Source organism: Xiphophorus couchianus, chromosome 2, assembly GCF_001444195.1.
Source record: "Xiphophorus couchianus chromosome 2, X_couchianus-1.0, whole genome shotgun sequence".
Lineage (NCBI taxonomy): Eukaryota > Metazoa > Chordata > Actinopteri > Cyprinodontiformes > Poeciliidae > Xiphophorus > Xiphophorus couchianus.
Window position 1 is genome coordinate 9,983,326 of NC_040229.1, and position 27,956 is coordinate 10,011,281.

The window sequence follows — 27,956 nt, forward strand, 5'->3', positions numbered from 1 at the left end:
AGATCACTGTAGAATTAACAACAGTTAATTCAGCTTGTAATTTTTTAAAATGGTTTATCTTGTAGAAAAATATATGAAATTAGAAAATTTTATCAAAATGGTGGGGTTTGGGGGTCGATTAAAATGTCAGTAGGTCTTACCATTAAATTGCTGGACACCGTCTCTAACTCTTTTTAACAGGGAGTTTCCTATTTATAACTTAACATCTAAGGAATTTTGCTTTATTAAAACCAGTTGCCATGGAAACCGTGCTGATCAGTTTCAGTTGATGTCATCAGTTTCAAGGATGATTCATCTTTGTTGCTTTGGTATCCAAACATATTTAAATAGGTCAAACATGCGGGGGAAATCACAAGCTGTCCAGTTTTATCCAAAATAAAAAAACATATTTAACAATTATGGAACGTTATTGACATTATTTTAGACTGCAGACACACCGGGTGTGTTTTTATTTGAGACATTTATGGTGATGGTGTTTAAACTTCTCACCAGAACTGTATTAAAAACTAGAAAAACTGCATTTTCAGTTAAGATGATGAAATATTTGTTACTCTAACTAAATCTTTAAACTCAGTTGTAGAGATCTAAAAACAAAATGCTACTGGTAGGGAGCATTTTGTTATCTTTTATTTTCAGATATCTGAAAGAAAAAAGATGCATGTTTTATACCGGATACCGGGTAAAAAAAGGTCTGACTTTCACACACAGAAACAGATTTCATAAATCTAAAACAGTTTGACATATTGTCATGGCAACGCATGAGGCTTCTTGCTACTCAGAAACTTGCTTAAATGTGTGTGACTGTAAGAAAAAGATTCTGCATCTGACAAAAACAAGTTGTAATGTCTTTACTTTATATGATGTAAAAAAAATAAATACAACATCTGATTTATATGACAGAGTATTAGGGCCATACTAAGAAAAAAATTATAAAATTACAAGAATAATCATAATAGATAGTAAAGTCAAAAAGATACAAGAATGTCAAAATATGAAAATAAAGTCATATTATGAGAACAAAGTTGTAATATAACTTAATTATCGTATTATTTCGACTTACACTCTTACAACTTTATTCTCATACTTTCATTTATTTTTATTTTCTTAGCATGGCCCTAAAACTCCATCAGAGCTTTAAAGAATATCAGTTCAGCATGAACTAAAATACAGCTCTAGAAAAAATTAAGAGACCGCCTAAAGTTATCAGGTTGTTTTTATTTTACTTTTTATAAATATATGTCTGAGTAAAATGAACATTGTTCTTTTATTCTATGAACTACTGACAACATGTCTCGGAAATTTATTATTTGAAAAGCGCTTTATAAATAAACTTTGCTTACTTAATAAGGAATTGGCAAAAAATGAGAAATGGTCAAAATAAGGAAAAAGATGCAGACCTTTCAGACCTCAAATAATGCAAAGAAAACAAGTTTATATTCATTTATAAACAACAATACTAAAGTTTTAACTCAGAAATCAGTAGCTGGTGGTATAACCAGCAGGTTTTCAGTGGGGTTCAGTGCAGTGGGCTCTTAGTTTTTCCAGAGCTGTAGTTCAGAAGTGCACACATCCTAGGATGTGTGGCGCCCTGGGTGGTGAGCCACATTGAACCTTTGAGAAACTTCACTATTATACTGCAGGATCTCCTGCATAAAGTCATAACAGAAAACGAAAAAAACGTTCAGAGTATGAGCAATTATTTTTTTATTTATGTTTTATTTTCGTCTGGCGTTTAGGAGGGAACAAAAACCAAATCTGAGGATTTAATCTTTGCATTTTTCGCAGGGAATTGTGCGCATGATTTTCATGAATTGTTGCATAACCTCGTGCTGCCCGGCATTAAAGGCTACTGGGTGACTGTCATCCAGCTGAAACGGACGCAGACGCGCATGTGCTGCTGCGTTTGGCACCGATGTGTCGTCAGTCCGTTGGATGTTGACGCAGCGTTCTCCAGAAGGTGTGTGTCACCGCGCGCGCGCGCTCGTCCACCATCTGTGCGCGCGCCCCTCCCTCTGTGACTCGCAGCATCACCGGGAGCCCAGCGGATGTGCTGCTGTGAAGAATATATTTACGCTTCACGACCAGAGAACGAGGAAGAGAGAGAGAGAGAGAGAGAGAGAACGAGGCAGGCGTGATATCTGAATGCGTAATTCGCGGTGGGATGGTTTGATGCGTGAGTTTACGTGAACGCGGTCCCGTTTGGAGACATTTCCTCCCAACAGGCTGTTGATTTTTAGGTGTTGCCTGCAGCTGAGGTTGATGTGAAAACGCGTCTTTCTCCGGTGGATTTTTCCAAGGGCACCGAAATGCGGCAGCGATGAGCTGCGATCGAGTCGGTTTGAGTTGTCAGAGTCACATCCAGGGTTCGAGCTCTCCTCGCTTTGGTCCACTGACTGATTTCTTATTTTTTTTGGTGGGGGGATGCGACGTCATGAGCCTGATCCCGTCTGACAGATGTGTTGCAGCTGCACAGGCACAGATCGTCCGATCCGGCGAGTTGTTTTAAGTATGATTCTGTAAGAGGAGGAAGCCGGGAGAAAAGCGTCTTTCAACATCAATGTTCGATTCCCTCCTCAGCGCACGGACGGATCGCATCCTTCATTTCATTTTCGGCTCTGCATAAGATGATAACTGGATCAGCCGCATCAATGCTACCGTCTGCAGAAGCCGCGAAACTCTACCAGACCAATTACGTCCGCAACTCGCGTGTCATCGGTCTCCTGTGGGCCATTTTCACGATCCTGTTCGGCATCGTTAACGTGACCATTTTCTCGCAGCCGTATTGGATCGGGGATGGCGTGGACACCCCGCAGGCCGGCTACTTCGGCCTGTTTCACTATTGCGTCGGGGACGGAATCTCCAGGGAGCTGGACTGCCAGGGCAGCTTCACCGAGTTCTCCGCCATCCCCTCCCGCGCGTTCAAGGCCGCCTCCTTCTTCATTGGCATGTCAATGATGTTGGTGGTCACCTGCATCGGCTGCTTCAGCCTCTTCTTCCTCCTCAGCACCTCCACCGTGTACAAAATCTGCGGCTGGATGCAAGCAGCATCAGGTAGGTCCGGAAACCTCATCATGCTTTAAACGATTAATCAAAAATCAAACTGGTTTCGGGTTCAGGCTGTTTTTAATATTTCAGTTGGTTGTGAACAACTCTTTAAACTACGGGTGCACCAATTGGGAGTTTTCTGACCGACCTTTAAAAAGCCAGTTCCGATTTTAGCCGATTACTTTTTTTTTTTTTTTTTTTTGTCTGACATGTGGCTAAAAATAGCAACAAAAAAAGTTGTTGAATTGGCAACAATTAACTGCAAACATGGTGGACCGATCTTTCATTCAAACGTCTCTCACTGTAGAGCAGAAGAGGATTTTTGATAATCAGAATATAATTGAGTTTTAGACTTTTGCTAAGGTAGGAAACATTATTGAATACAACTGACTTCACATGTAACCTTTAATTTCCCAAAAATTAAGTAAATCTGCGTTGATAAATAATCGGTTCACCCCTACTTTAAACGGTCATAAAATACGCATTGGTTTGATATTTATCTATAAACTCATTAGATTAACCTATCAACATCAATCAAGTACAACAATTGGAAATAAGTAAAATATTGTCTTAAAACATAGTTGGGTCAATCAATCAGCTACAGAACGGAATTGGCTGATTTTTCCTTAATCCGTTCCGATCAGTCTAATTATGAATTTATTGCGCTGCACAGGGATGAAGTTGTTACTATTGTTGCCTCACAGCACAAAGGTCCAGGATTCAAATCCTGTCCAAAGTCTATTTTTATGGAGTTTGGATATTTTCTCCAGGTACTCCAGCTTCCTCCTCCAGATAAGAGAAAATGCATTTCAGCTTCATTTCTTTAGTTACTAGTGTTGATCTCAGGTTTTCTTCATTGACTGATGGAAACAAGTGTCAGAAACCCTGCAGGAATTAAGCAGTCAGCAGAAAATGACTGGTTGGATAAATGATTTTCATAGAAATTTCATCTATCAAATCCTTAAAATTCATCTTATACTAAAAATAAATCTTTATATTGGAGTATATTCTTAATATAACTGATCAATGCTTACACTAAGAAAATATAATTGTCTAAAGTATGTGTGACAAATAAAATACACTGATTTATATCAAAAGTAATTGAAAAGCCAATGAATAATTTAATCATGGTACGTACAGTTCTGACATCTTGCTCTGCATCAGAGTTGCTGTCCTTTTTTTAGACACCAATTTTCAATAATAGATAATGAATGGTGTCCAAACAATTCTAGTTTTTGAAAAGAAAAAACAAAAACAACTTTATTCTGACACTTCTAAATAAAAGCAGGTGAACATCACTTGATTAGTGTGTAATTCTGTGTAATTTATACACTAAATTACACACTACACTTATAGTAACGATACTCTGCATAGTTTGAATATAATTTATACTTAGCATAAATACTAAATATTGTTTGGACCTCAGAGTTTTACTACAGAAGGACTTTGTCATAGAATAACTTACTGCTTATTTTGCAAACTTTCCACTAAATATCCATTTAGCTCTATGAATACAACTAAAACTGCATCATTGTCCCATTTTAAGTTGCTTACATAACACACAGCATGCATCTAACCCAATCTGAGCCGTTACAATGACCAGATTTCCTTCTAATCTCCTGCAATCAAATGTGTACAGTACATCTGTTCTTTTTGTGGTTTTAACAACAAATTCGAATAAAGGTCGAATATTGAGCTGCAGGATTTTGTCATTTGTTTTTACTGTGGGTGAACGTCACAAGCCATCATTTCATCTGAAGAGTCCAGGCATTGCCAAGCAGAAGTCCTCTCAGCTGAAGCAGCAGCAAAGCTTTGAGTTTCCAGGTTAGCACTTAAAAAACTGAAAGAAGAGAAAGACAGGAGTGGGAACTATTTCCCAGAATGCTTAGCGGCATGTTTTGTCTCCTGAGATGGAAGTGCGTTACATTGATCTGACTCTTGTGTTTTATTAAGGCAAATGTTCATTTTAATGCAATTCTCAGTTAGCAAAGCTTGAGGATAATGTCCTGTTCACACTAAATGTTTCTGAGCTGAATTCATTGGGATGTTTAATAAAATTCATTATCAGATCAGAAATTTGGTTCCTGCAGTTTGAAACAAGAATATAAATTATTCTAAAGTAAAATAAGTATTTATTTTAACTTGATATTGTGAGTAAAATAATAGAGAAATGTGGCTCTTTAACTGGGTGAGGGCAGATTTTTTTTCTTGCATATTATGAAATTATTTGGTTCAAATTGCAGCATTAAGTTAAAACTCACAATTCAAGATGAATGAAGTTAAGAAACAATGTTTAGACAACTTCTCTCTTGTTAAACCAACTTTATAAACTTAAATTTCTGAGTTAAAACCAAAACAGTTTTCTTGTTGATTAAATTACATTTTCAAGGCAGCAGGTGGGCTTTAATTTTCAGGTTAAACCACCTGTAAATGTTTTACAGTGCAGTTACTTTGGAGCAGCTCCATCTTGAGTTGTTGTGTTTGGGCTGCATTAAGGCAATAAGCTTCTCTAATGAGGCCACTGCTGAATCACTGCAAGGAGATGAAAGAGAAAGCTAAGAGAAGAGGTGCTGGTCGTGGCAGTCTGACACAGGGAGGCCTGGCTTATTAGCGCTGTCAAACATTATTACTTAGCTGATGTTTAAACTCACACCTTAGCTGAGTGGCCCATAGGGAGGACAGGTGGCCCATCAACATCCACACACCATCAGCGAGATGGTGATAAACGGCGCGTCAGCCTGCCAAGAAGAGTGCAAAGGAAAGACAAATCTGTTTTTGTTTCCTTTCACAGTTTGTCACCTTGAAGAATTTTTGGAGCGCAGTGCGCAGTGTACTTCAAACCTAGTGGCTTTGAAAGGATCTGCAATAAAAAGTGGTGTAGGGTCAGCCTCCACTTGTTTTCTGCCGTGCTGCTGCTGCTGGAAGGCTTGGAGGACATTAATGACACAGTCAGTATTCAGGGCACTGCTCTCTGCTACATGGCATCAATCTTTCTTTCTGCTCCTGCAAGCATCATCACGGGTCATTCCACAGACTCACATGCACATCTTTAGAGATTGCTGCTGCAGCTTTGAGCTAGCATGCTAACGGGATATTTAAAACCAAATGATTTTGAAAGGGGTTGCAAATTTGTCATTTTATATTATATACCATTAGACGTGAGGGAAGACGATGCATCGTTTTTATATTCTGGCAATATATGGAAATGTTAAGATGTTTTAACTAGGCATTTGTTATTTAGATGCATCCATATTTTAACTACAAACTGCATTTTGTTGTGATTTTTTCGCATAGAACCAGAATATAAGGGACATTTGGTTCTCAAGTTTCTTAACAAATAAAGATCTGAAAGGTGGGATTAGCACTTTTATTTATTCCAACAGGTCTAAATAAAATTCAGGACAAAGCTTAAAATAGCTTTAAACACAGCTTTAAACACAGCTACTGTGTTTAAAGCTATACTAACAGTAGCTTTAAACACTAGGTTTAAAGCTACTGTTAGCTCTAAGGCTAACACTAAGATGTTCTAACACTGGCTTTATAGCTTAACGCCAGTATTAGCTGGCATTAAACTGTAAAGCTAACACTTTAAAGCTATTTTTAACTTTAAAGTGTAATGTAAAATGTCACTAATGTATCATTTTACCTTAGTGTTAAGCTTTAAAGCTACTGTTAGCTTTAGAGCTAACACTGGCTTTGTTTAAGGTGAGTACGACATGTTTAAGGATATGGGAGATGTTAGCTTTCAAGCTGACATTTCACCACACACCCTTAAATACATCGTACTCATAGTAAATCACAGCAGTGGCAGTATCATTCTGTGGTGGTTAGTTATTTTGCCAAGAAGAAAAAAAGAGTCAATATTGAGATGTGAAAAGATGAAGACTAGCAGCGCTAATTGTAGCTGTATAAAGACACTAAAGCTTGTGGTTGTAATGTGACAAAATTTAAAAAAGTAAAAAGGGTTTGAATATTTATCAAGTTATTGTTGATGCAGTTGTTTTTTTACCTGATGTCAAACATGCTAAGAATGGGCGTGCCGTGGTGGCGTAGCGGTTAGCGCGACCCGTATTTGGAGGCCTTGAGTCCTCGACGCGGCCGTCGCAGGTTCGACTCCTGGACCGGACGATATTTGGTGCATGTCTTCCCCCTCTTCTTCCCCGTTTCCTATCAGCCCACTGTCATATAAGGGACACTAGAGCCCACAAAAAAAAAAAATGCTAAGAATTGCACTCAGCTTCCTTTCGGTGAACAAGTAAGGGAGAACTGGCACATATTTCCTTCTTTCTCCTTGGAAGAGTTTTTTGCTGAATATTTAATGAAGTGGCCAGCATCCAGGACTTGTCAGGAGTCTCATACCGTCTACATGACAGCTGAAGCTGAGTGCACAGATCTAAGATGCACCCATAATGCCCTGGATGGAGCCAGATTCGTCTTTTAGAGCCAAGTTTGGGCATCTGCAGGTTCATGGCATGGAGATGTAAGAGTATGCTTTTTTTGCTGAGCAAACTAAGACTTTTCTCTCAGACCTTCCATCTTTGCACCTCATCTCATTTCACCTCTTATTTTCTATTCTTAAATCTCTGCATTGTGTGTTCATCTTTTCTCCAATCTTTCAACTGGAGTTATTTTGAAATCTGCAGACCAGTCAAAGAAAATTTTGAGGTCATTTTTAATCACCTCTATGTTTTATACGTGTACATGGTGGCTGCTACGGGGCTTTTAAAGTCTTACTCCAGTATAAATAAAGTATGAGGTTTTCCTTTAGAGTAAGATTTCGCATGGGAAGCACTTTCTGCAACATTTGCCTGGTTGCTGTGATTGTAACCTGATCTCTATGAAACAAACTTCATGTCAGATTTTTTTTTTTCAGTAACAATTAAAGCTCCATTTCTGTTCCATTACCTACATAATTTCTTAATTTACTAATTAAAACTCCTTTCTCATCCATGCATCTCTGTTCTATCATGCAATCACTACACTGAAAAAAGAGAAAGCAGCTCCAAATAAATAAAAAAAAGTGTTAATTGGTCACAAGTAATTGAATTAAGTTAATCACGTCATATACATTTGTTTATCTTGATAACTTAAACATTTTAAAATATTGAATTGGATAAACCTGTCTCTGAAGAGACAGGTAATAAACATGAAGGACACAATGGTATAGAAATTAAAATATGACTTCTTTTTTATTGAAATGCAAAGTCTGACACTGCTTTGATGGTACAACTTGACTCTTTAGATGTTCATATTCAAGGTTTTTAGTGATTAGGAATCCTTGCAGAGCCATCGTTTGTCCTTCATGCCTCCTCATTCTTTATTACAACCAAGGTTTGGTTATTCGTCTTACATTTTAAATAGCGAGAAACTGTTAAATTGAAGTATTGCACAACAGCTCTGCTCAAAGACTCTGTCACCAGGACAACTATTATTTATTATCCACTGCACAGATATGACCTCCATGAAAAAAGGCATTTAAAAAGAAGTCCTTGTGGAGCACTGAAAAAATACTGAATACAAAATGTATTTTTTTGTCCTTTTTTCTAAAGTTGATGATGTTTTAACTAATATTTACAGTTTTGGTCTGGATATCTTGCATTTTAATATTAGTTTAGATTTCAGTGGTAAAATAAAACTGCATGGCGTGCCTAACCTGACAGTGTGTCAAACTCGAGGCCCATGGGCCAAATTTGGCCCGCCGTAGCTTCTTATGTGGCCCTCCAGACTCAACAGGTCCCCACATTTTTTCTGATTTTATTTATATTTTTTCTAAAAATTGGTGAAAAACATTGAGCTTAAGTGACTGCTGCCTCAGCCTTGCTTCACATCAAGTTATATCTGTGACCGATACGACGATTAATAAAAAGTCACATCAAAGATTAACGCAAATATTGTACAAATTCCTTACAAATATTTCTAAATTAGCACCACAAAATCTGTGGAGTTCTTTATTACAGAAAAACCACCAAAAATAAAAAAAACACAACATACTGGATGGACTGATCAGTGTGAAAAGATGTTTAATATTATTTTATTTTAAGAAGCACATATTGAATGCTGAAACAGTTATTTATAGATTTCTTTAGCAATTTAATGGGTTTTATTAATATATTCTGGCACAACCGGCCCTTTAAGAAAATGTTTGACTTCAGATTTGGCCCAAAATGAAACTGGGTTTAACACCGCTGGTGCAGCATCTATTATCAGTGAGAACTCAAAGGTCTCTTTGATCGCCGCTCGCCTCGCTGGTTTTTATCCTCTGTGGAGGTTCAGCTGCATCTGGAGCCGTTACATAAGCTCTCTGCTCCACCCTGACTCTCTCCTGCTACACTCATTGCGGTTTTACAGCGAACCCCTCCCCCACTGTGCACCCTGCAACTCTGCACACTGAACTCTGCTTTAACCTGAACCTGCCATGTCGGCTTTAGCTGCACCTATGCAGGGATTTTGTCACCTTAACGGACAAATTTGATCAATTAATAGCAGATTTACAGCCCTGCATTACTTCCTGGGGTTCATCATTCAGCATATCCTCTGAGAAGTCTTACTTATTGAGTGTAAAGAGAAACTTAACTGTGAGAAAGATGGATGTAATCAGTCTCGCTCTACACCCTCATCATTTAACTGTGAAGCTCACAGAACGGAGAAACTGAAGGGGACATGTGAGTCAGACTACCGACTCAGAATAATCTAAACATTTCTGAGTTTTTTCCCCCAAATTTTTTACTTCTGAAGTCCAGAAATTTCCTTGTTTTTTTCTAGAAGGTTTCTGAGATTGATCTCAAAATTTATTAGGCTTTTAGCAAATTTTCTACTTCTGGAGTTCTGAAATGTTTGTATTTTTTTTTATTTTCTGGGGTTAATTAAATTTCAGAGTTTTTTTCTCTCAAACCTTTGGAGCCCAGAAATGTCCTTAGTTTTTCTAGAACATTTCTGAGATTGGTGTCAAAATTTATGAGATTTCCAAGCAAATTTTCGATTTCTAGAATTCAGAAATGTCCAAGTTTTTTTCTTGAAATTTTATGGGATTAATTAAAAAGTTTGTTTTTTTCTGTCAAATTTTTGACTTTGTGAGCCCAGATATGTCCATATTTTTTCTAGAAGGTTTCTCAGGAGTTTGAGTCAGACTAGCATCAGTGTTGAATCCATTTCAGGAGAAGAAAAAAAGAGGAAGTTTCTGAGCTCCAAAAGTCAAAAATCTGCAAGAAAATAAAGAACAGAAAATTTCTAGAAACACCAAAATACATCACATTTTTGTTCTAGATTTTTGTGTTTTTGCAGTGAAAGAAACAAAGCAACCTCACAAGTACCATTCTATTGCAGTACTGTCATTTGTTAGACTTTCTTTGAGTCGTTTTGGACCGCGATGCTGAGCTGTATTGAATCAGAGCACTTCCTGCTGCCTCCAGGGTAACACTGAAAAAAGCAACACATTTCTATGGGAGCATAATTAGAAAAACATCCAACTTTTTTTTTGAGGAGAACAGAGACGATTTGATGAAATAAACCCTGTGAATTGAGTTAAAAGGTAAGTTCCAGGCATGATGTGCTTGTTGGGCAAAAAAACAACACCACAGAAGTTTTAGTTGAGTGGAATATAAAAGGATGCCTGGAAGCTTCCTACTTCCCTCCAGCAAACCGTCAAGTGTTTGCCAGTCGCTGAAGCAGAAATAGACTTGGACTGGAGACAGCTCATCTCAAAAACACACTTCTTCCAAGGGAGACTGTCAGAGTCACTTTTAAAAGTTTCACTTGCTCTACTTTCAGGTGCCTCTATGACACTTTCGCATTAATTTCATTTTTAGAAATTAACTTCAAACATATTCAAGTCCCGAGACGTCTAAAATTTGACACATTTTCAAGCTGATATTCTCTCATTGATATTAGAGTTTCTCTTCTCAAAGCTCTCATCATGGACATGTTTCTTTGTTCGCTTTCCCCCTCAGAAAGCTTGTGCAACTTCACGACACATTTTCACACCTCATTTATTCTCACTGCATGCATAATACACTCTTAATTGCCCCATTTATCTACAAGTGATTAGGGCATATTATTGTCTCCGTCTCAGGCCATCTCTCAGCGTATCCGGTCATCACTGCAGCCTCTAAGAACTCTTAATTATTGAGTGTAAAGAGGGACTTAACTGTGAGAAAGATGGATGTAATCTGTCTCACCGTGAGCCTGTAAAGCTCACAGAACAGAAAAACTGAAGGGGAAGTTCGAGTCAGAATAGCTTCAGCGTTGAATCAATTTCAGGAGTAGAAAATAAATCTATTTTGGTGGGCGGTGAAACAAAATTTTATGTGAGATGTTATTAGGAATATTTTATGGGAATTTACTTACTTACACTACGTATACATCAAAACCGGTAACATACAATGGGATATTATGGCCTTTGTAGATAGAGAAAAAGGAGGGAGTAAATTTCTGCCAAAAATTAAGAAATTTGAAGACTAATTTCATAAATATTCTAGAAAAGGTTCTGAAATTCAAAAATTAGCAAGAAAAAAAAAACTCTGAAATTTTCTAGAAAAAAGAAAATTTCTGAGCTGTAAAAGTTGAAAATTTGCAAATAAAAAAAGGCAAAAGAAAAATTTTCCAGAAAGTCCAAAATTTTTCAACTTCTGAAACTTTCCTAGTTTTTTTTTTCTAAAAAATGTCTGAGATTTATCCATCCATCCATCCATTTTCTGTTCACCCTTGTCCCTAATGGGGTCGGGAGGGTTGCTGGTGTCCATCTCCAGCTACGTTCCGGGCGAGAGGCGGGGGTCACCCTGGACAGGTCGCCAGTCTGTCGCAGGGCAACACAGAGACATACAGGACAAACAACCATGCACACACACACTCACACCTAGGGAGAATTTAGAGAAACCAATTGACCTGACAGTCATGTTTTTGGACTGTGGGAGGAAGCCGGAGTACCCGGAGAGAACCCACGCATGCACAGGGAGAACATGCAAACTCCATGCAGAAAGACCCCGGCCGGGAATCGAACCCAGGACCTTCTTGCTGCAAGGCAACAGTGCTACCAACTGCGCCACTGTGCAGCCCTGTCTGAGATTTATTTATGTCTCAAATTTTCTGATTGTTTTTTCTAGCAGATTTTCGACTTCGGGAGGTCAGACACTTCCACGTTTTTTCTTGACATTTTCTGAGAATAATTTTTTTAAAATTCTCAGTTTTTTCCTCTCAAACATTTGACTTTTGGAGCCCAGAAATTTCCTTGGTTTTTCTAGGAAATTTCTGAGATTAATTTCAAAATTTATAATGTTTTACCACGTTTTTTTTCTGGAAATTTTCTGAGCTTGAGCTAAAAAATTGTGGATTTTTCCTCTCTCAAACTTTTGGAGGCCAGAATTTTGTTGCTTTTTCTAGAAATGTTCAGACTTTATTCTCAAATGTTCTCTTTTTTTTCTAGCAAATTTTTGACTTTTTGAGGTTAGATTTTTTTTTTTTTAGAAAGTTTTGCAGAAATCCACTCCTTCTTTTTCTGGCTACAACAGCCCATGCCAAACAGGGATTGCTGCCGAGGGTTTGGCCTGTCCGCCAGCCGCTCACTGACCTCTCCGCCTGCTGCATGGAGACAGAAACTCGTAGAGACTCACTCTGTGCACAGTGCAAGTCACACCAGGAGAGAACTGCTGCACGGCTCCCCCGGCTCTGCCACGATGTGAAGCTCCGCCTCGGGCCTCCTGCATCCAGTCTCAGCGGTGTGAGTCACATCAGGCGCCCAGCTGTGCTGTCACACCGCGCCTGCATGTCTCCCTCCGCCTGGAGCTTTCTCTGGAAAACAGACATGCAGATGAAAAGATGAAACAAATCTCTACGGGGTTGATAGGTCACCCAAATCACAAGCCCAATTTTTAGGCTGTTTTAATTAAAGTAATGAATATTGTTTTATTTTATTTTTTACACTTATTTGATTCCCCTACCTTCTGTTGTGACAATGCAGGACTCTTAATATACATGATATTAATATTAAACCTGCGTATTTTCAGACTGATTATGAAACTGAGGCAAACACTCGTTTGGATATTCATACGAAACCCTACTGGGATAAATGCGCAAAGCAACCGGCAAGATGTTTGCTCTGATTTTCCCCTGAAACGACCTTATCACAGCCTCAATGTTGCCACTCTGGGAGTTTGTAAAATATTTTAAATTCTGTCCATCACGGTGAGAAAAGCCCAATGGTGCTTTGAGTTGAGGGACATTCAGTTAAGACACACACAGCGCTGCGAAGACATTCGCTCCACAGAGATTTCACTTATTTTGTTTTTTTTGCCAAACTCAAATGTTTCAGATTATCTACCACATTTTAATATCTCACAAAGACAAACTTAGTATATCCCAAAGTCAGTCCTAAAAGAAAAAACACATTTATCAAAAGAGGGGGGAAGCTTTTTAAAACATCATGTCCCTTTGTAAAAAGAAAATAAAAAAATAAGCCCAACTAAGCATGAGCTACTTGTTTAATGTCAGTTTAAGTTTATACCACAGCATTACAATTGATTTGACTAGGTCATGCCAAAACCTTCTTTTCTTTTTTAACTTTTGTGCACACCAAAGCACGTAGTGGTGTGCCTTGGAATATTTTCCTGCTGTATAACCCAAATGAACTTCAGCTTAAGATCACACATTTTTATTCAGGATTTTCTGCAGAATTTATGGTTCTGTTAAAACAGCAAGAGGCCCAGGTATTAAATGAGCACAGAAGCCCCAGATCACGGCACTAATACCGCCATGTTTGACTGTCACCATGACGTTCTTTTCTTGGATGGTTTTTCAGGATAAACAAATTGTTTTTTGGCAAAGTTTTCTTTTTGGTTAGCTCTGGTTTTTGCAGAAAATCGATGCCATTTTTCCATAGTGTTAATATTAAATCATGAACAATGACCATAACTGACAGCTTTGGATGAGTTGTCAAAGTATTTGTCGGGTCGACCACTTTGAGAAGTATCCCCACATTATTTTCCATTTGTAAATATGAAATAACTGCATTTTATTTTTTGATAGTGTAGCACGTGCTGAGAGATGCCAGCGACTTGTTTCTCATCTGTTTTTGAATTTGTTTTTTGAATGTTGTTGAGATCTTTTAGCCTACTTCATGTTGTCAGACAGGTTCTATTCCAGTGATTTATAGATTTTTTGTAATCAGGTCTGAGTGTCGCTAATGGAAATGAAAAAGTTGGAAAATCATAATTTAACAAGAGGGGCGATTATAATATCACATGGGACCAAGACTAGTTTGGGAAGTTTTCTTTTATTTAAAAACAATTTATTTGTTTTTAATCTTGTCTTAGACATTTAAATTCCTCTAGCACACTGCAAAAACACAAACCTACCAAGTATTTTAGTCTAGTTTCTGACAAAACTAACTTACAAGTAACTTTTCATCAAAATATACAAGCTTGTTGTAAGAAAATAATTCCTAATATTGCTAAATAAGTACTAGTTCCATCTGCAGATTATTTTAATTATAACAAAAGTAAAATGTATTTTTATAAGTGAAATAATATTCCAGAGGTACTGTCTATTATTTACTAAGAACAAGCTCCTATATCTTGCTAAAATGTTACTTGTAAATTAGTTTTGTCTTATTGAAATTCAAATTCTAAAATACTTTATTGATCACAAAGGAAATTAAATAAATATTAAATATGTAAACATATTTGCACTAGATACAAGACCAAAGATACTTAAGATTGTGTGTTTTTGCAGTGTTTAATGTGGATTTATTACACAGTGAAATGCAGCCCTGTTTAGAAAGACTCCATACTAAATCTTGTTGGTCACAGCTTTTTAAATGCAAGGAGAAAACAAGGAGAATCACAATAATAATAAAAAAATGTGTTTGGTAAAACTGTGATTTCCATTCTCGCTCTGGATGTGTGACTGATGAAAGAAAAGGCTGACAAAGTGTTTATATCCATCCAACATGCAGCTCCGTCCATAACAAGCCGCAATCAGACACGCAGCTGCATTGACAGCGTTACAGCAAAACGGATTACAGGGATGTTTGTTGGCAAACCAGACACACAAATCCAATTCCGCTGCTGCTGTGGAGGTCACCGGGGATCCACGCACCTATTTGCAAATGACGATTAGAGACAATGGAGGATGTGTGACTCTGGGATTTATTGGCCTCTTCTGGAAAATGAGAAATTGTGTTTGTGACAAATCCAGAGTCATCCCGTCATCCTGTGCCATCTGCTGGTGCGCCGTCAGACTTCCCTGCAGCGCTCTGCGTACCTCAGCTGCCCTACCTACCATCTCTTATATAAGCTGCCAGTGTGCCAGCAAGCTTCTTTTTTATTATTATTTCTTTTTTTCTCCAACTGCTTCATCCCCGTTCCCAGGAAATGGAAAAGACTCAACAAGGCAGGTGTGTGGGGGAATAGAATAAAATAGAATATACTTTATCCATCCCCAAGGGGAAATTACTTATTTGTTGACAAGCTACTCCATATAGGGTGTTAAATATTAATAACATAAATATAACCATAAAAGATAAAGTTTAAAAAATGAATACAGCACTGGAAGAAACTAAGAGCCCACTGCCCTGAACCCCATTGAAAACCTCATGATTATTCCACCAAATATTGATTCCTGAACTCTTCCTGAGCTAAAACATTAGTATTGCTGTTTCTAAATGAATATGAACTTGTTTTCATTGCATCATTTGAGGTCTGAAAGCTCTGTATCTTTTTCGTTATTTTGACCATTTCTCCTTTTCTGCAAATAAAAACAAAAATTTAGTTTGTAATTTCAAAGGCATGTTGTCAGTAGTTCATAGAATAAAACAACAATTTTCACTTTACTCAAACATAAACCTCCATCCATCCATCCATCCATCTTCCTCCGCTTATCCGAGGTCGGGTCGCGGGGGTAGCAGCTTCAGAAGGGAGGCCCAGACTTCCCTCTCCCCAGCCACTTCTCCTAGCTCTTCCGGGGGAATCCCGAGGCGTTCCCAGGCCAGCCGAGAAACATAGTCTCTCCAGCGTGTCCTGGGTCTTCCCCGGGGCCTCCTCGCGGTGGGACGTGCCCAGAACACCTCACCAGGGAGGCGTCCAGGAGGCATCCTGACCAGATGCCCAAGCCACCTCAACTGGCTCCTCTCGATGTGAAGGAGCAGCGGCTCTACTCTGAGTCCCTCCCGGATGACTGAGCTTCTCACCCTATCTCTAAGGGAGAGCCCAGCCACCCTACGGAGAAAACCCATTTCGGCCGCTTGTATCCGCGATCTCGTTCTTTCGGTCATGACCCAAAGCTCATGACCATAGATGAGGGTGGGAACGTAGATCGACCGGTAAATCGAGAAACCTATAAAGAGTAAAATCAGAGAAACTGATCATTTTAAGTGGTCTCTTAATTTTTTCCAGAGCTGTATATACCTAAGAGTGATGTAGGTAATTCAGTATGACTGAATATAAATACATAACAAGCATCAATATGCAAATATGTTAATCTAAAAATAATCTTTAAATGACTGCAGAGAAAATGTGATTTAAGTCATTGAGACTTCTCTGCAAAAACCCAACGTCTTACCAAGTATTTTTGGTCTAGTTTATAGTGCAAATATCTTAATATACTTGAAATAAGACAAAACTAACTTACAAGTAACTTTTTTTAGCAAGACATAGGAGCTCGTTTTAAGTAAATAAATCCTTAATGTTGATTAAATAGTTCTTGTTTCAGTGGAAGATTATTTCACTTATAACAAGACACTTATCTGCCAATAGAACCAGTTCTTTTCCATTAATATTAAGGAATTATTTACTTTAAACAAGCTCCTATATGTTGCTGAAAAGGTACTTTTAAGTAAAGCTTATTTCAAGTTTACTAAGATATTTGCACAAGAAACTAGACCAAAATTATTTGGTAAGATTTTGTGTTTTTGCAGTGTGTAAAGTCTAATGGCTCCAGGCAGAAATGACTTCCTGTGTCTTTTGTGGTGCAATTAGGTAAAATGAGTCTGGCTCCTGTAAAAAAAACAAAAAGGTAGAAATGGAGAAATAGAGAGCCGGTCTGATAAGAGGCCCCAGCATATGGCGGCGATGACGTTAGCATCGTGTTAGGAGCTTCCTGGTGTCTGTACACAGGACTGAACGGTGGCTCAGACCCAATCCTCACAAACTGTATCCAACACACACATAACAGTCTCTGGCTCATCCTACCTCATAATCAGTCTCCTCACTCTCCCTGCCTGCCTGATCTGCCCCCAAAACAGGAGAGGTAAAGGTAAAGAGCAGGATTATGCAGTCAGTTGCTAGCTTATCTTAGCTCTGACTGACAGCTGCTTTCTGTCAGGTGTGCTGCTGTTTCTGAGAAGAGATGAATCTACAGTTTAGCATTTAATACTGTATGTGGTGAGCATTTGTCATTGCTACATTAAATGAAATGTTACTGAAAATACCTTAACTGAGCGATGACAATCAGTTGCTAATTGAGCTAGCTTCAACTAATCTGTATTGCTAACCACTTCTACTTACCAGGGTAACGCTGATATCAACCCGATTGTCGATGGTTTCGGCTGTCAAAATGGCAGGTTCTTCTAAGCTGCTGCTTCTGTGACTAGGCGCAGATGGTTTATTAAAAAAGTAGCTTGTTTTCTCGTCATTTTCAGTCTGTTATTGTAATCATTGAAAACGCTCCGACTGCTGCGTCTTTCGACTCTACTCTGTCGAATCTTTTCCCTCCATGTTCTCAGCCAATCAGAGAGGAGCAGCTGAATACGAAACCAATCACAGAGCAGGGAGCCTTGCTCTCAGCCAATAGAGGTGAGCCTCAGATTTAATGGAAAGAAGGAGAAGTTTACCGCAGCAGGTGACCGCGCTGATCACCATAAGCCAATGTGAAAAATACGCGCTGGATACACACAGATTATCACATAATTTGGGATTTAAGTAGTTATAGGAAATTCCCAAGCGTTTCTAGTGGGCATAAAGCGTATGCCACCGTATCACATAGACTACACCACTGTTTAACAGCAAAAATTAGTAGTTCCTCTTATGGTAGAAAAGAAAATTAACTCAAACATAATGGAAAAGGGTATTCAAAGTGGAGGCTGTAGCTTAAAAAACGTTGTAATTAATTTGTTTTGGTTATGTATTTTTCAAAAGTAGTGCAGTTTTTCCCCCCCAGAAAGTCATACGTTTACAGTAAATAGAATCACTTTCATGTTGAATGTCCTAAAAATAACATTGGACATGAGGACTTTCATTCAAACTGGTTGGCCTATTATGTGAAATCTGAAGCTAATTGGGTGCCTACATTTTGTATTTCAGGGATCTTGGAGAAAAGGAGGCCAGCTGCAAATGCATACCAAATATTTGACCTTTACAGTTGTAATAATTTATAAAAAGTTAAAAGTGAATAATTTTTTCTTTCTCTTCCCAGTTTTGCACTTCTCTTTGTTGTGTAAATCTAAAAAATTTATAAAATATATGTACAAATTTTAGGCTGTAAAATGAAAAAATGTGGAAAATTTCTAGTAATGTGAATATACTAAATTCAAATGGGGTAGGCTATAGCTCTGATTTATTTAATATGTTTTGTTATGCAAGACTTCATCTGGTGAACTGAGCCTGCCTTTTTGGTGTTGAGTGATTGAGGATTAGTGCATTCCTGCTACACTGTGTCACCAAAACATGTTCTCTTCCTGTTCTTACTATATGTTCTGTGAGATAAAACATGGCATATTGATCATCCTTGGTTTGATCCAAGCAAGTGCGTCTCTTGGAGATTAGTTTTTGTAATTTAATACTTATGGCTGCCATCAAAAATCCTACATAAAACAAAATTGCATAGCAAAACTAAAGTTAATTCCTGCTACTGTACAGTCATTAGTTCACTTAAAAATATTCACATTAACGAATGGATTTATATATTACATTGGTGATGATAAAAATCTATAAATAAACTGGATGTATTTAGATTAAAAAAAAATAAACAACACCTATCTGTTCCGCTGGACAACATGATAAAAGAGGAGGGTGCAAACAATTTAACAAAAATACCACAGAAGAAGAAATAAAGGGGAGGGCCTCCCGACTTTAAAGTCACACAGTTATAACAATGACAGAGTTTTCCAAGGTGTTACAGTCAGGTAAAGGAAGAATCCGAATAAGACAAAAAAGACATTTTGTGTAATTATAACAAAGGGGAAATACAACCTGGGTACACAAGTACTTTTTCATCAATATTAAGGAATTATTCACTTTAAAATAAGCTCTTATATCTTGCTGAAAAGTTAATTGTAAGTTAGTTTTTTAAGATATTTGCACTAGAAAGGAGACAAAAATAATTGTAAAGGTTTTGCAGTGGGTCACAATTCCAGTTCCATTGACCTTTCATCTGCACCCTTATTCTTTCTTTTTTTAAATCTCTTACTTGCTTCACAGCTCTGTAGCTCTACTCACTCCACCTGAGCCTCCATGTAATATTCATGATGGTATCGGATGAAGCCAAATCCATGTGGGGGGCACACAGAAGGATCTAGAAAAAGCTAGAAAAAGAATGCATGAGGACTCAGAGAGAGCATAGAAGCAGACTTTCCTCTCATCTTTTTCATTTTCTCCGTCTGTTCCTCAATCACAAAACAATGAAACTAAATGCACAACAAAATTGATAGATTGTTATGTAAACAGCAGTTCAACTGACATTTGCCAGTCAATGCATTTCACTGTGTGTAACCAGAAGAAGAACGAAGAGTGCCTGCTTCAGAAACAGCAGTCCTCTTTTGGATTTAAACGTAGCCGTCAGCCTCAGTGACGTTCGCTTTGAACCCAAATCTTGAGGCCGACTCTAGAGGCGCGTTTGACAGACAGTGATCCTACAACATCTTACGCTCTGGTGGAGACGAGTGACTCAGGTGCTTGTGAGGCCGTATGACTGCCTGTCAGGACCACGTTTAAGTCTCCCTTGTGTGAAATGGGTTTGTTGTGTAATCTGGTGCTGCTGCCTGCTACAAGCCTAGTGAACTCCATTCATTCATAAAAGCTGAACTTGTAGAGCAGCACTAATGTGGCTGCAGCAACCCAGAGTTTGACACCAATGTTTGTTGCGTAAGAGGGAAGGGGTTTGTACTAGCTTGAAAAAATATCAGGTGTGAGCTGGTGAAATTAAAGTCGAACCAGACACAAAAAGTGTTTTTGGGGTCTTTATTCCCAGACTGCTCCACAAAGGTGAACCAGTATTAAACACAATTTGGAGTAGTGCATAGAATAAATGTTAAAACAACAATAAAACATGAGCATAAACAACTGCAGAGGTCGCCATCTGCCTGCCAATAAATGATTATTACACTGTAAAACACTTTAGCTGCATTAAGTAGTGTCTACTATCTAAAAGACAATGTTTAGACAACTTGTCTCTTGTTAAATCAACTTCATGAACTTTCATTTTTGAGTTAAAACCAAAACAATTTTCTTGTTGACTTAAACTGCATTTTTAAGGCAGCAGGTGGACTTTCATTTTCAATTTAAACACTATCTTTAGCCATCCAGTCCGCCTTTTCATTCCCCTTAACCCTGGGATGTGCTGGAGCCCATATGAGCTCCTTATATTGATTCTTTGTTGTATTTCAATAAATACATCTGGTCTATTATCCAACTTATTATGTTGCAACTAGTCAATGATCAACTAGAATCTGAGAAAATAATACATTTTGATGTTGAAATTGATATTTTTCTGACTCTGTTTAGATTTTTAAAAAGCAACTAAAAACATTTTTATTTTTCCAGTCTTTTATTTCTTAAATTTATTGTGTTTCTTATGTTGGTTTTATGTTTTGTATGGTTTTGATTTAAATTGCATTGCGTTCTGATTTCTATTGTACAGCGCTTTGTGATTTCATGTCTGTGAAAAGCACTTTATAAATAAACCTTATTTACTTATTTTAATGGTCTTTCACCCACAGAAATGCTAAAAGTTGTTCTCAGCCTTCTTCTTACAGAAGGCTCCTTTGGCCTTCTGAAGAAACGCATCACTCCTGACCAAAAACAACCAATACGAGCCAAGAGGAAGGTCTTAGCGCTGTCAATCAATATAGTGTACTCGCTGTTCAGTGTGATAATGGCGGAAAAACTACTTATCATTACAGGAAAACCGTTTATCATCAGTGGCCATGCTAACTAGCCTAGCATTCGCCACAGGCTATGCTATCTGCTAAAAGATAAAAGGTTGTCATTTGAAACGAGTAAAGTTCCTGATTCCTAAGAGTTCGTCCTCTGTGACGTTTGAGTTTTGTTCAACATGGCAGTAAATGAGTCAAGTCAGTTGTATGCTGGTTGAGTAGTTTTTGCTCTTTGAATTTCCGTGTCAATATGAATTATTAATGACAACAAAAACCAGAGGGATAAGGAAGTAAAGTCTACAACAGATGATTCCCACTGTTTCTAAGGTGTGCTGCATAATCTGAAGCAAAGATGTGGCTCTGTAATTCCTGCACTACTCACTTTCTCACACGGATATATCTCTTAATAATTGATGTAGGTCAGGAGTATTGGAGCTGCAGAATAACTAACAAACTGCAGTGTCTCTGTGCTGCGAAGGATTTGTGAGAAATATCTGAATATTCGCTTTTAAGTTTGTATGGCAGGTGGCAAACTACAATAATCTTGGAACAGAAACACACATCATCAAGAGATGAAACGCTAAAAGGTGTTTAGGGAGATAAAAAATAGAATTATTTTATTATTTATGTAGACTGCGCTCAGGGTAAATGTACACTCAGCTCCTTTTCATAAATCCTCTGCTAGGATGCAGCAGCACCGCCTCAAAGGAGATCCGCATTCAAATTAAAGATGAGAGGAATTTTACCCTTCGGGCCAAAACTAAAAGAGATCTGTGCAGGCTCTTGAATTTCTGGTGTTGCAGCTCCACCTCAGAAAGGAAACTCGTTTTAAATGAACATTTGAGAGTCTTTACACTTCAGAGAAAGGTAAAAGCTGTATGATTTCAAGAGAGGTGGTCCAGGTTACAAATTCGACCTAATGCAACAAAATCCACACTTTCATGGATTTCAGACGCAGTTACTCGCTCCATGACTCTCCTCAGCTCTTTTTGGTGTTGACTGTTTGCTTTTCCACCTGCTGGCAAAGGGCCAGGATGAAAATCAGCAAGATAAATGCAACACCATGCAGGCACAGGAGAGGCCACAAGGAGATTACACCAGAAGACGATTCCCACAACTCTTCAGTTAGTCCTTCCTCTCTGGATATTAGCCTTAAAATCAATTATTACACCACAATTTAAAGATGCAGTGTGTAAAAAGAAGTTTGTTTTTTTATCTGTGAAAAGACCTTGCTGTCTGAAGAAATGCCCCACTGCTGACGAAAAAAACCCCAATCAGAGGCAGGAGGAGGGACTTAGTGCTGTCAATCAACTTACAAATCTGGAACAAACTTCCTGAAAACTGCCAAACAGCTGAAACACTGACTTCCTTTAAATCCAAACTCAAAACCCAGCTGCCGAGAGTTGCTTTTGAAACAATAAATGTCACAGTAATAAATATTCTGATGTGTAATAATGCCACTAGACAAAATGTTGTTGACTATGTGTTTCATGATTTTGTATTTTTGTGTTTTTATGATGTAAAGCTCTTTGAACTGCCGTGTTGCTGAAATGTGCTATAAAACAAACTTGAACTTGAACTACTCATTGCTCAAAGTATTAATGGTGGAGAAATGGTGGAGAACTTACTGTTCCAGGAAAACGGTTTATTCGCTGTCATTGGTGTCCATGCTAGCTAGTCTAGCATTCACCACATCAGGAAGAAGCTGCAGCTTAGTGGAGAGAAAGGGTGTTGGAATGAGCACAGCCACAGATTGTGATTGACACCACTAAGCCCCTCCTTCTGGCTCTGATTGGTTGTTTATAGTTAGCGTTGGGAGACACAGAAAAGCTTAATTTTCTTTTCACAAATCATGTATCTCATATCAGACTGTCACAATGTAGTGACAGTTTCAACCAGAGGCGCCTGCAGGATATTATTGGAAAGTAGCAAAATGTTATCACTGCTCAACCTCATCCCCAAGACGTTACACGCATCATGTGCATGTCGCAAAAAAAAAAAAAACACCACACACATACGCCACACAAACACAGGCCATATGCACATAAAGCACATGGTCCACAAAAACAACTAATCTACTCCGTTTAGTGTTTTTTTTTTTTTTTTACAAATTACACTAAATAATAAAGACATCCATCCTCCATCCTCCGCTTCCGTGGGAGGTGGAGGATGGAGGTTTCCAGGTTCAGGTGGTGTGTCAGGCATCCAGAGGAAATTAAGCAACAAGGCTTGCTTAATTTCTACTCTTTTTGGCAAAGTTTCAACTAGATTTAACTGATTAACTCGCAGTCTTAGCGCATGCTCAGGATGAGCGCAGCAGATGTCACGGTCGGCCAATTGGGTGATCCGTCAGCTCCTCAGTTTGTGAAACCACAAAAAAAAAGCTCAGCAACCGGCGACACAGAACCCGCACACGGTAAAATGTTCAAGCAGGGATCCCTCAACTCCTCTTAGAACTACAGGAGGATTCAAACTCAGCTTATTCGTTTTAGCACCAAGCCGCAAAATAAACAAAAGTGAACTGACCAATAACATTTACGTTTAGGATGGACATGTGACCACCTCCACAAAATTTAGAAAATTTTGTTAATAGTTAAGAGACAATAAAAAATCCAGTAACTTCTTTTTTACTTGAAGAAAACTCTCAAGGTACGTACAGTGCGTACAGCTGTACAGCTGCAGGCGCTGCTGGTTTCAACAATTGTGTAGAAAGATATTTTTTCTTAAGGTTACACACTGCAGCTCTAACTTCTGTATTTGCTCTGTCTTCTCTCTGTTAGGTGTCTGTCTGGTGCTGGGTTGTATGATCTATCCTGATGGCTGGGATAGTGATGAAGTGCGGCGGATGTGCGGAGAGCAGACAGACAAATACAGCCTGGGAGCTTGTTCAGTGCGCTGGGCTTACATCTTGGCAATCATGGGCATCCTGGACGCGCTCATCCTCTCCTTCCTGGCCTTCGTCCTGGGGAACCGGCAGGACGGACTCATGACGGAGGAGCTGCTGGCTGAGAGCAAGGGTACGAATATGTACGACTGATCTGATGAAATTTGATGCTTTATCTCTTTTAGGAATATCAAATCTAGTGGTAGAAAAAAGTTTGGCTTCTGTTGTTGAAGATAAAATCTAAGAAGGAGAACTAATATTGAAACGGTGTTCAGATTAAACATTGCAAGCAGATTTACAGCTAAATTTACCGCCTGCATTTAAAGCACATCACAGGACTGAAACTGGAATAATCATGGTAACAAAGGGCGGCTTGTTGCAGAACAATGACCTTGTTTCAGTGGTAGTCCTTTCAGATATTACAGCAGTTCTGCATCCAACGCTGCATTTTGTTAGTGACTGGAAACATAAAGGGATCTCAGTCAGTTTGCTACATGTACTACAACACTGTAAAACATTTGAGATACACTTAGTTGTGTCTACTATCTATCTACATCAAGGAGTTTGGCAATTAGAGCTGAACCATAAAACATATGGCACTCCTTTTGTTTTTATGGGCCACGAAGCAATAATGAAAAAGTATAGCTTAATTTAGAAAAGCTTAAAAGTAGCATTTAAATCTAATTAGAGGAAGCAAACAAGCCAACTTTGGTCAAATTAATTGTTATAAATTTATGTGAATTTTCTTTATGAATTTGCTGATCGACTGCTGATGAGTATTATTAAATGCAGGAAAATCATCGTAATAGTTTAATTGCTTAGTATGAGTTTGGGAAGAATAGTTTGGGTTTTTCTACATTGGAAAGTTAATTATAATCTTCCAGGAACCATTTGATTCCAGGTGAAATATTTGCGTGAACAAGAACTAAACACTGTTAATAGTCCTGTTAATTGGGAGACAGTATATTATTTGTGTTGCTCTAATTTTCTCTTTATTTCTGCTTTTTCATAGAAGGAGGAAATGCCTAATTGATGTTTAGGTAAGTTTAAGGAGAACATATTAAAATTATTTTCTTCCATATAAATAGTCTTGAGCATTTAAAATACTTTTTTAGTTCAACAAAAGCAACATTTACAACCACATCCACTTATTTCTCATTTATATGTGGCACAAAATAATAATAATACATTTTAGTTGTACTGCACTTTTCTAAAAACTCAGATATTTACAGTGTATGACTTTATGACAGACAGATTTGTACATTTCTGACAGTGAATTATACAGAACTTACAACACGTTTTTCACATTTTTAACAGTACAAACACAAACTGCATATATTCTAAGTAGTTCATGGAAAGGACACGTCAAAAATAAAAATCTTTAATGTGCTTTGTGTTTGTATTCAGCTCACTGAGTTAATGTTTTTCACACATTCTTGACTCAGATTCTTGATTGGATCTTAATTGCAGCTGCGACTCTATAGCAAAAGCTCGCTGTTGTTCCTCCGAACGGTAAAAATTTGCTTTTGTGCAGAGAGATGTTCAACTTGGAATTTTGTTTATAACCTATTTCTGCTTTAAACTTCCCCCATTTTTTTATATCTAGTTTCTAGTGCAAATATCTTATTGAACTTGAATTAAGGCAAAACTAACTTTAAAGTAACTTATCAGCAGCATAGAGGAACTTATTTTAAGTAAATAATTCCTTAACCCTTTCATGCATGAATTATGATCCTTTGTGTCAGAATTCTTTTTCCATTTTTTAAAAGTTTTTTCTTAAGGCATAATAAAAGGTAGGAACATTTTTTTGTAAAAATAATTTTTTATTTATTTCTTTTTTAATGTGATCAATTGTAATTTTGTCCAAATACAAAGTTGTTATTCGAAAAACACATCAGTAGTATTGTTCCTTAGGGGTTATCTGATGTCACAATATTTTTTTTACTTGCAAGAGTCGTCTACAGTAGAAGGAGGGACCGGGTCGGTTCTCATGCTTTTTTTGTCTGTCGGCCATATTGTATTTAACAAAAATAATTTCTTGCATTTGCAGCTGATGGCCAGTAGTTTATGATATATTTTATGATGCATTAGTGTCCACTTCGGTGGTCTGTGTGCATTTATAACATAAAAATCCACAGGAAGAACAAGAAAATGGCTTTTAGATAGCTGTCCACTGTAGTGACCACTATGCATGAAAGGGTTAATATTGGTGAAAAAGTGCTTGTTCCTTAGGAAGATTATTTCACTTCTAACATGGGGAAATTGTCTCATTATAAGTAAATGTATCTGCCAATGGAGCAAGTACTTTTTCACCAATTTTAAGGAATTATCTACTTAAAACAAGCTCTTATATCTTGCTGAAGAAATACTTATAAATTAATTTGGACTTATTTAAAGTGTAATAAGGTATTTGCACTAGGAACGAGACAAAAAATAAGATTTGGTGTTTTTGCTGTGAAATGCAATTAAAATAAGCATCAACATCCTTCTACTTACTCTCAACTTCTTTGTATTCTCTGCCAGTAGTAACATCCTGTTGTTGATCACATGACCTGTGTGATGCAAAAAAGGAAAAGTGTTACCAGTTAAGTTTGCAAAATACACAAAAATATTTTTTTCTAAATTGCCATATTTCCATCAAACACATTTATTTTCAAAATTCTAATTTTTGTAATTATTTGGTCAATGCAAACAGAGCTATTGTCCGCTGCTCAGTCGACACACGTCTTTCTCTTTTTTTCTTGCAGGTTCGCTTCGTTCCGACTGTCCGATCCTCTTCAGCACCAGTCGTTCAACAACCTTTTCAGGAAAGCAGACAGAGGCCCTGTGAATTGGAAAACAATGGAACCAGACAGCCTTCCTTTTCACCACTGTAACCTACCTTTGACGTTCATCCACCCCGTTCCCCTTCATTGTTTCCAGCACTTAGACGGAGCCCAGAGCACCGTTTGTCATCTAAGGACCTAACCCTTGCACACCAATGCACAGACCATGGCAAGGGCAGAGACTGTTATTCTGTGGAGAAGAACAGCATTCGTATGGAATATCCTTTATCCAACTACATGAGACATTGAAGCTCTTTCTGCATAACCACACATGTTCCAACTCTCACACCAGTCTGTACACAAATGTAATTACAAGTATTAACCTATGTTAACACCAAAATGTGTGTGTCACTGTCAGAATGAGTATTATGTTTTATTTGTGAAAAGAAGAAGAAAAAAAAAACAATTATATCAGATTAATCTGTAGTGTTTAGGTTAAACAAAGTTAAGGTCTTACTTTACTTTCTCTCTCTCTTTCATATGCTACTTTATTTCCCTGAAACAGATATTTAAAACTGTTTTGTAGTGATATTATCATACGACAGAGACAACTAGAATTACAAAGTGTGTACAGAGAATATTTAAAAGTGATCTATAAGGGTTTTAACTGAACCTGTTCTACATCCTATCTACTACCCAACTTTGCACAGTGCTCAAGTTTGAGAGGGGCGTTAATATTTTGTTGTTAGTGTATCTACACTGTGAAAGCGGCTATCTGAACTGCCAGCTGCAGGACTTCCAGCTGCTCAATGAGTTTGACTGTATGTGTGTGTTTGATGAGAGCATGCATGTACGTGTGTTATGAGTGTAATAGTTTGCCAAACCTCACACACAGTTAGCCGTCCTCTTGTGTATCTTATATCTGTCTTTGTCTCTAGGTGGGTCTTTCTTTAATGACCGTGCTCTGTTTGTTTCGTTGGGACGTACAGGGTAATGAGATGGAGCGACAGGGGTGGCTGACATCTGAACTCAAGTCGAGATGAACTTTTGAAGCCTGTCCCAGCCTCACTCACGCATATGTTATTGTGTAAATAAATATTCTGTAGATATTGATAAATCAGTAAATTAGAGCAACTAAAGAGATTCCTTTAAGACTATGAACACTTAATAAAGGTTTTCACTGTAA

At 37.9% G+C, this 27,956-nt stretch overlaps 1 protein-coding gene and 1 long non-coding RNA gene across 2 annotated transcripts; one reads left to right on the forward strand and one right to left on the reverse strand.

The window, feature by feature from the left end:
- Positions 1-1,873: 1,873 nt before the first annotated feature.
- LOC114134052 (LHFPL tetraspan subfamily member 3 protein-like) lies at positions 1,874-27,956 on the forward strand. The gene is made up of 4 exons (XM_028000288.1): positions 1,874-3,051; positions 23,902-24,138; positions 25,018-25,045; positions 26,753-27,956. The coding sequence occupies exons 1-3, from the start codon at positions 2,625-2,627 to the stop codon at positions 25,032-25,034; spliced, it is 681 nt and encodes a 226-aa protein (XP_027856089.1). The 5' UTR covers positions 1,874-2,624; the 3' UTR covers positions 25,035-25,045; positions 26,753-27,956.
- LOC114134058 (uncharacterized) lies at positions 5,291-18,438 on the reverse strand. Its single transcript, XR_003593341.1, has 5 exons — positions 17,538-18,438; positions 17,223-17,260; positions 12,651-12,828; positions 5,699-5,783; positions 5,291-5,577 (listed from the first exon to the last, which is right to left on the reverse strand). It is a non-coding gene; the product is annotated as an uncharacterized LOC114134058 (long non-coding RNA).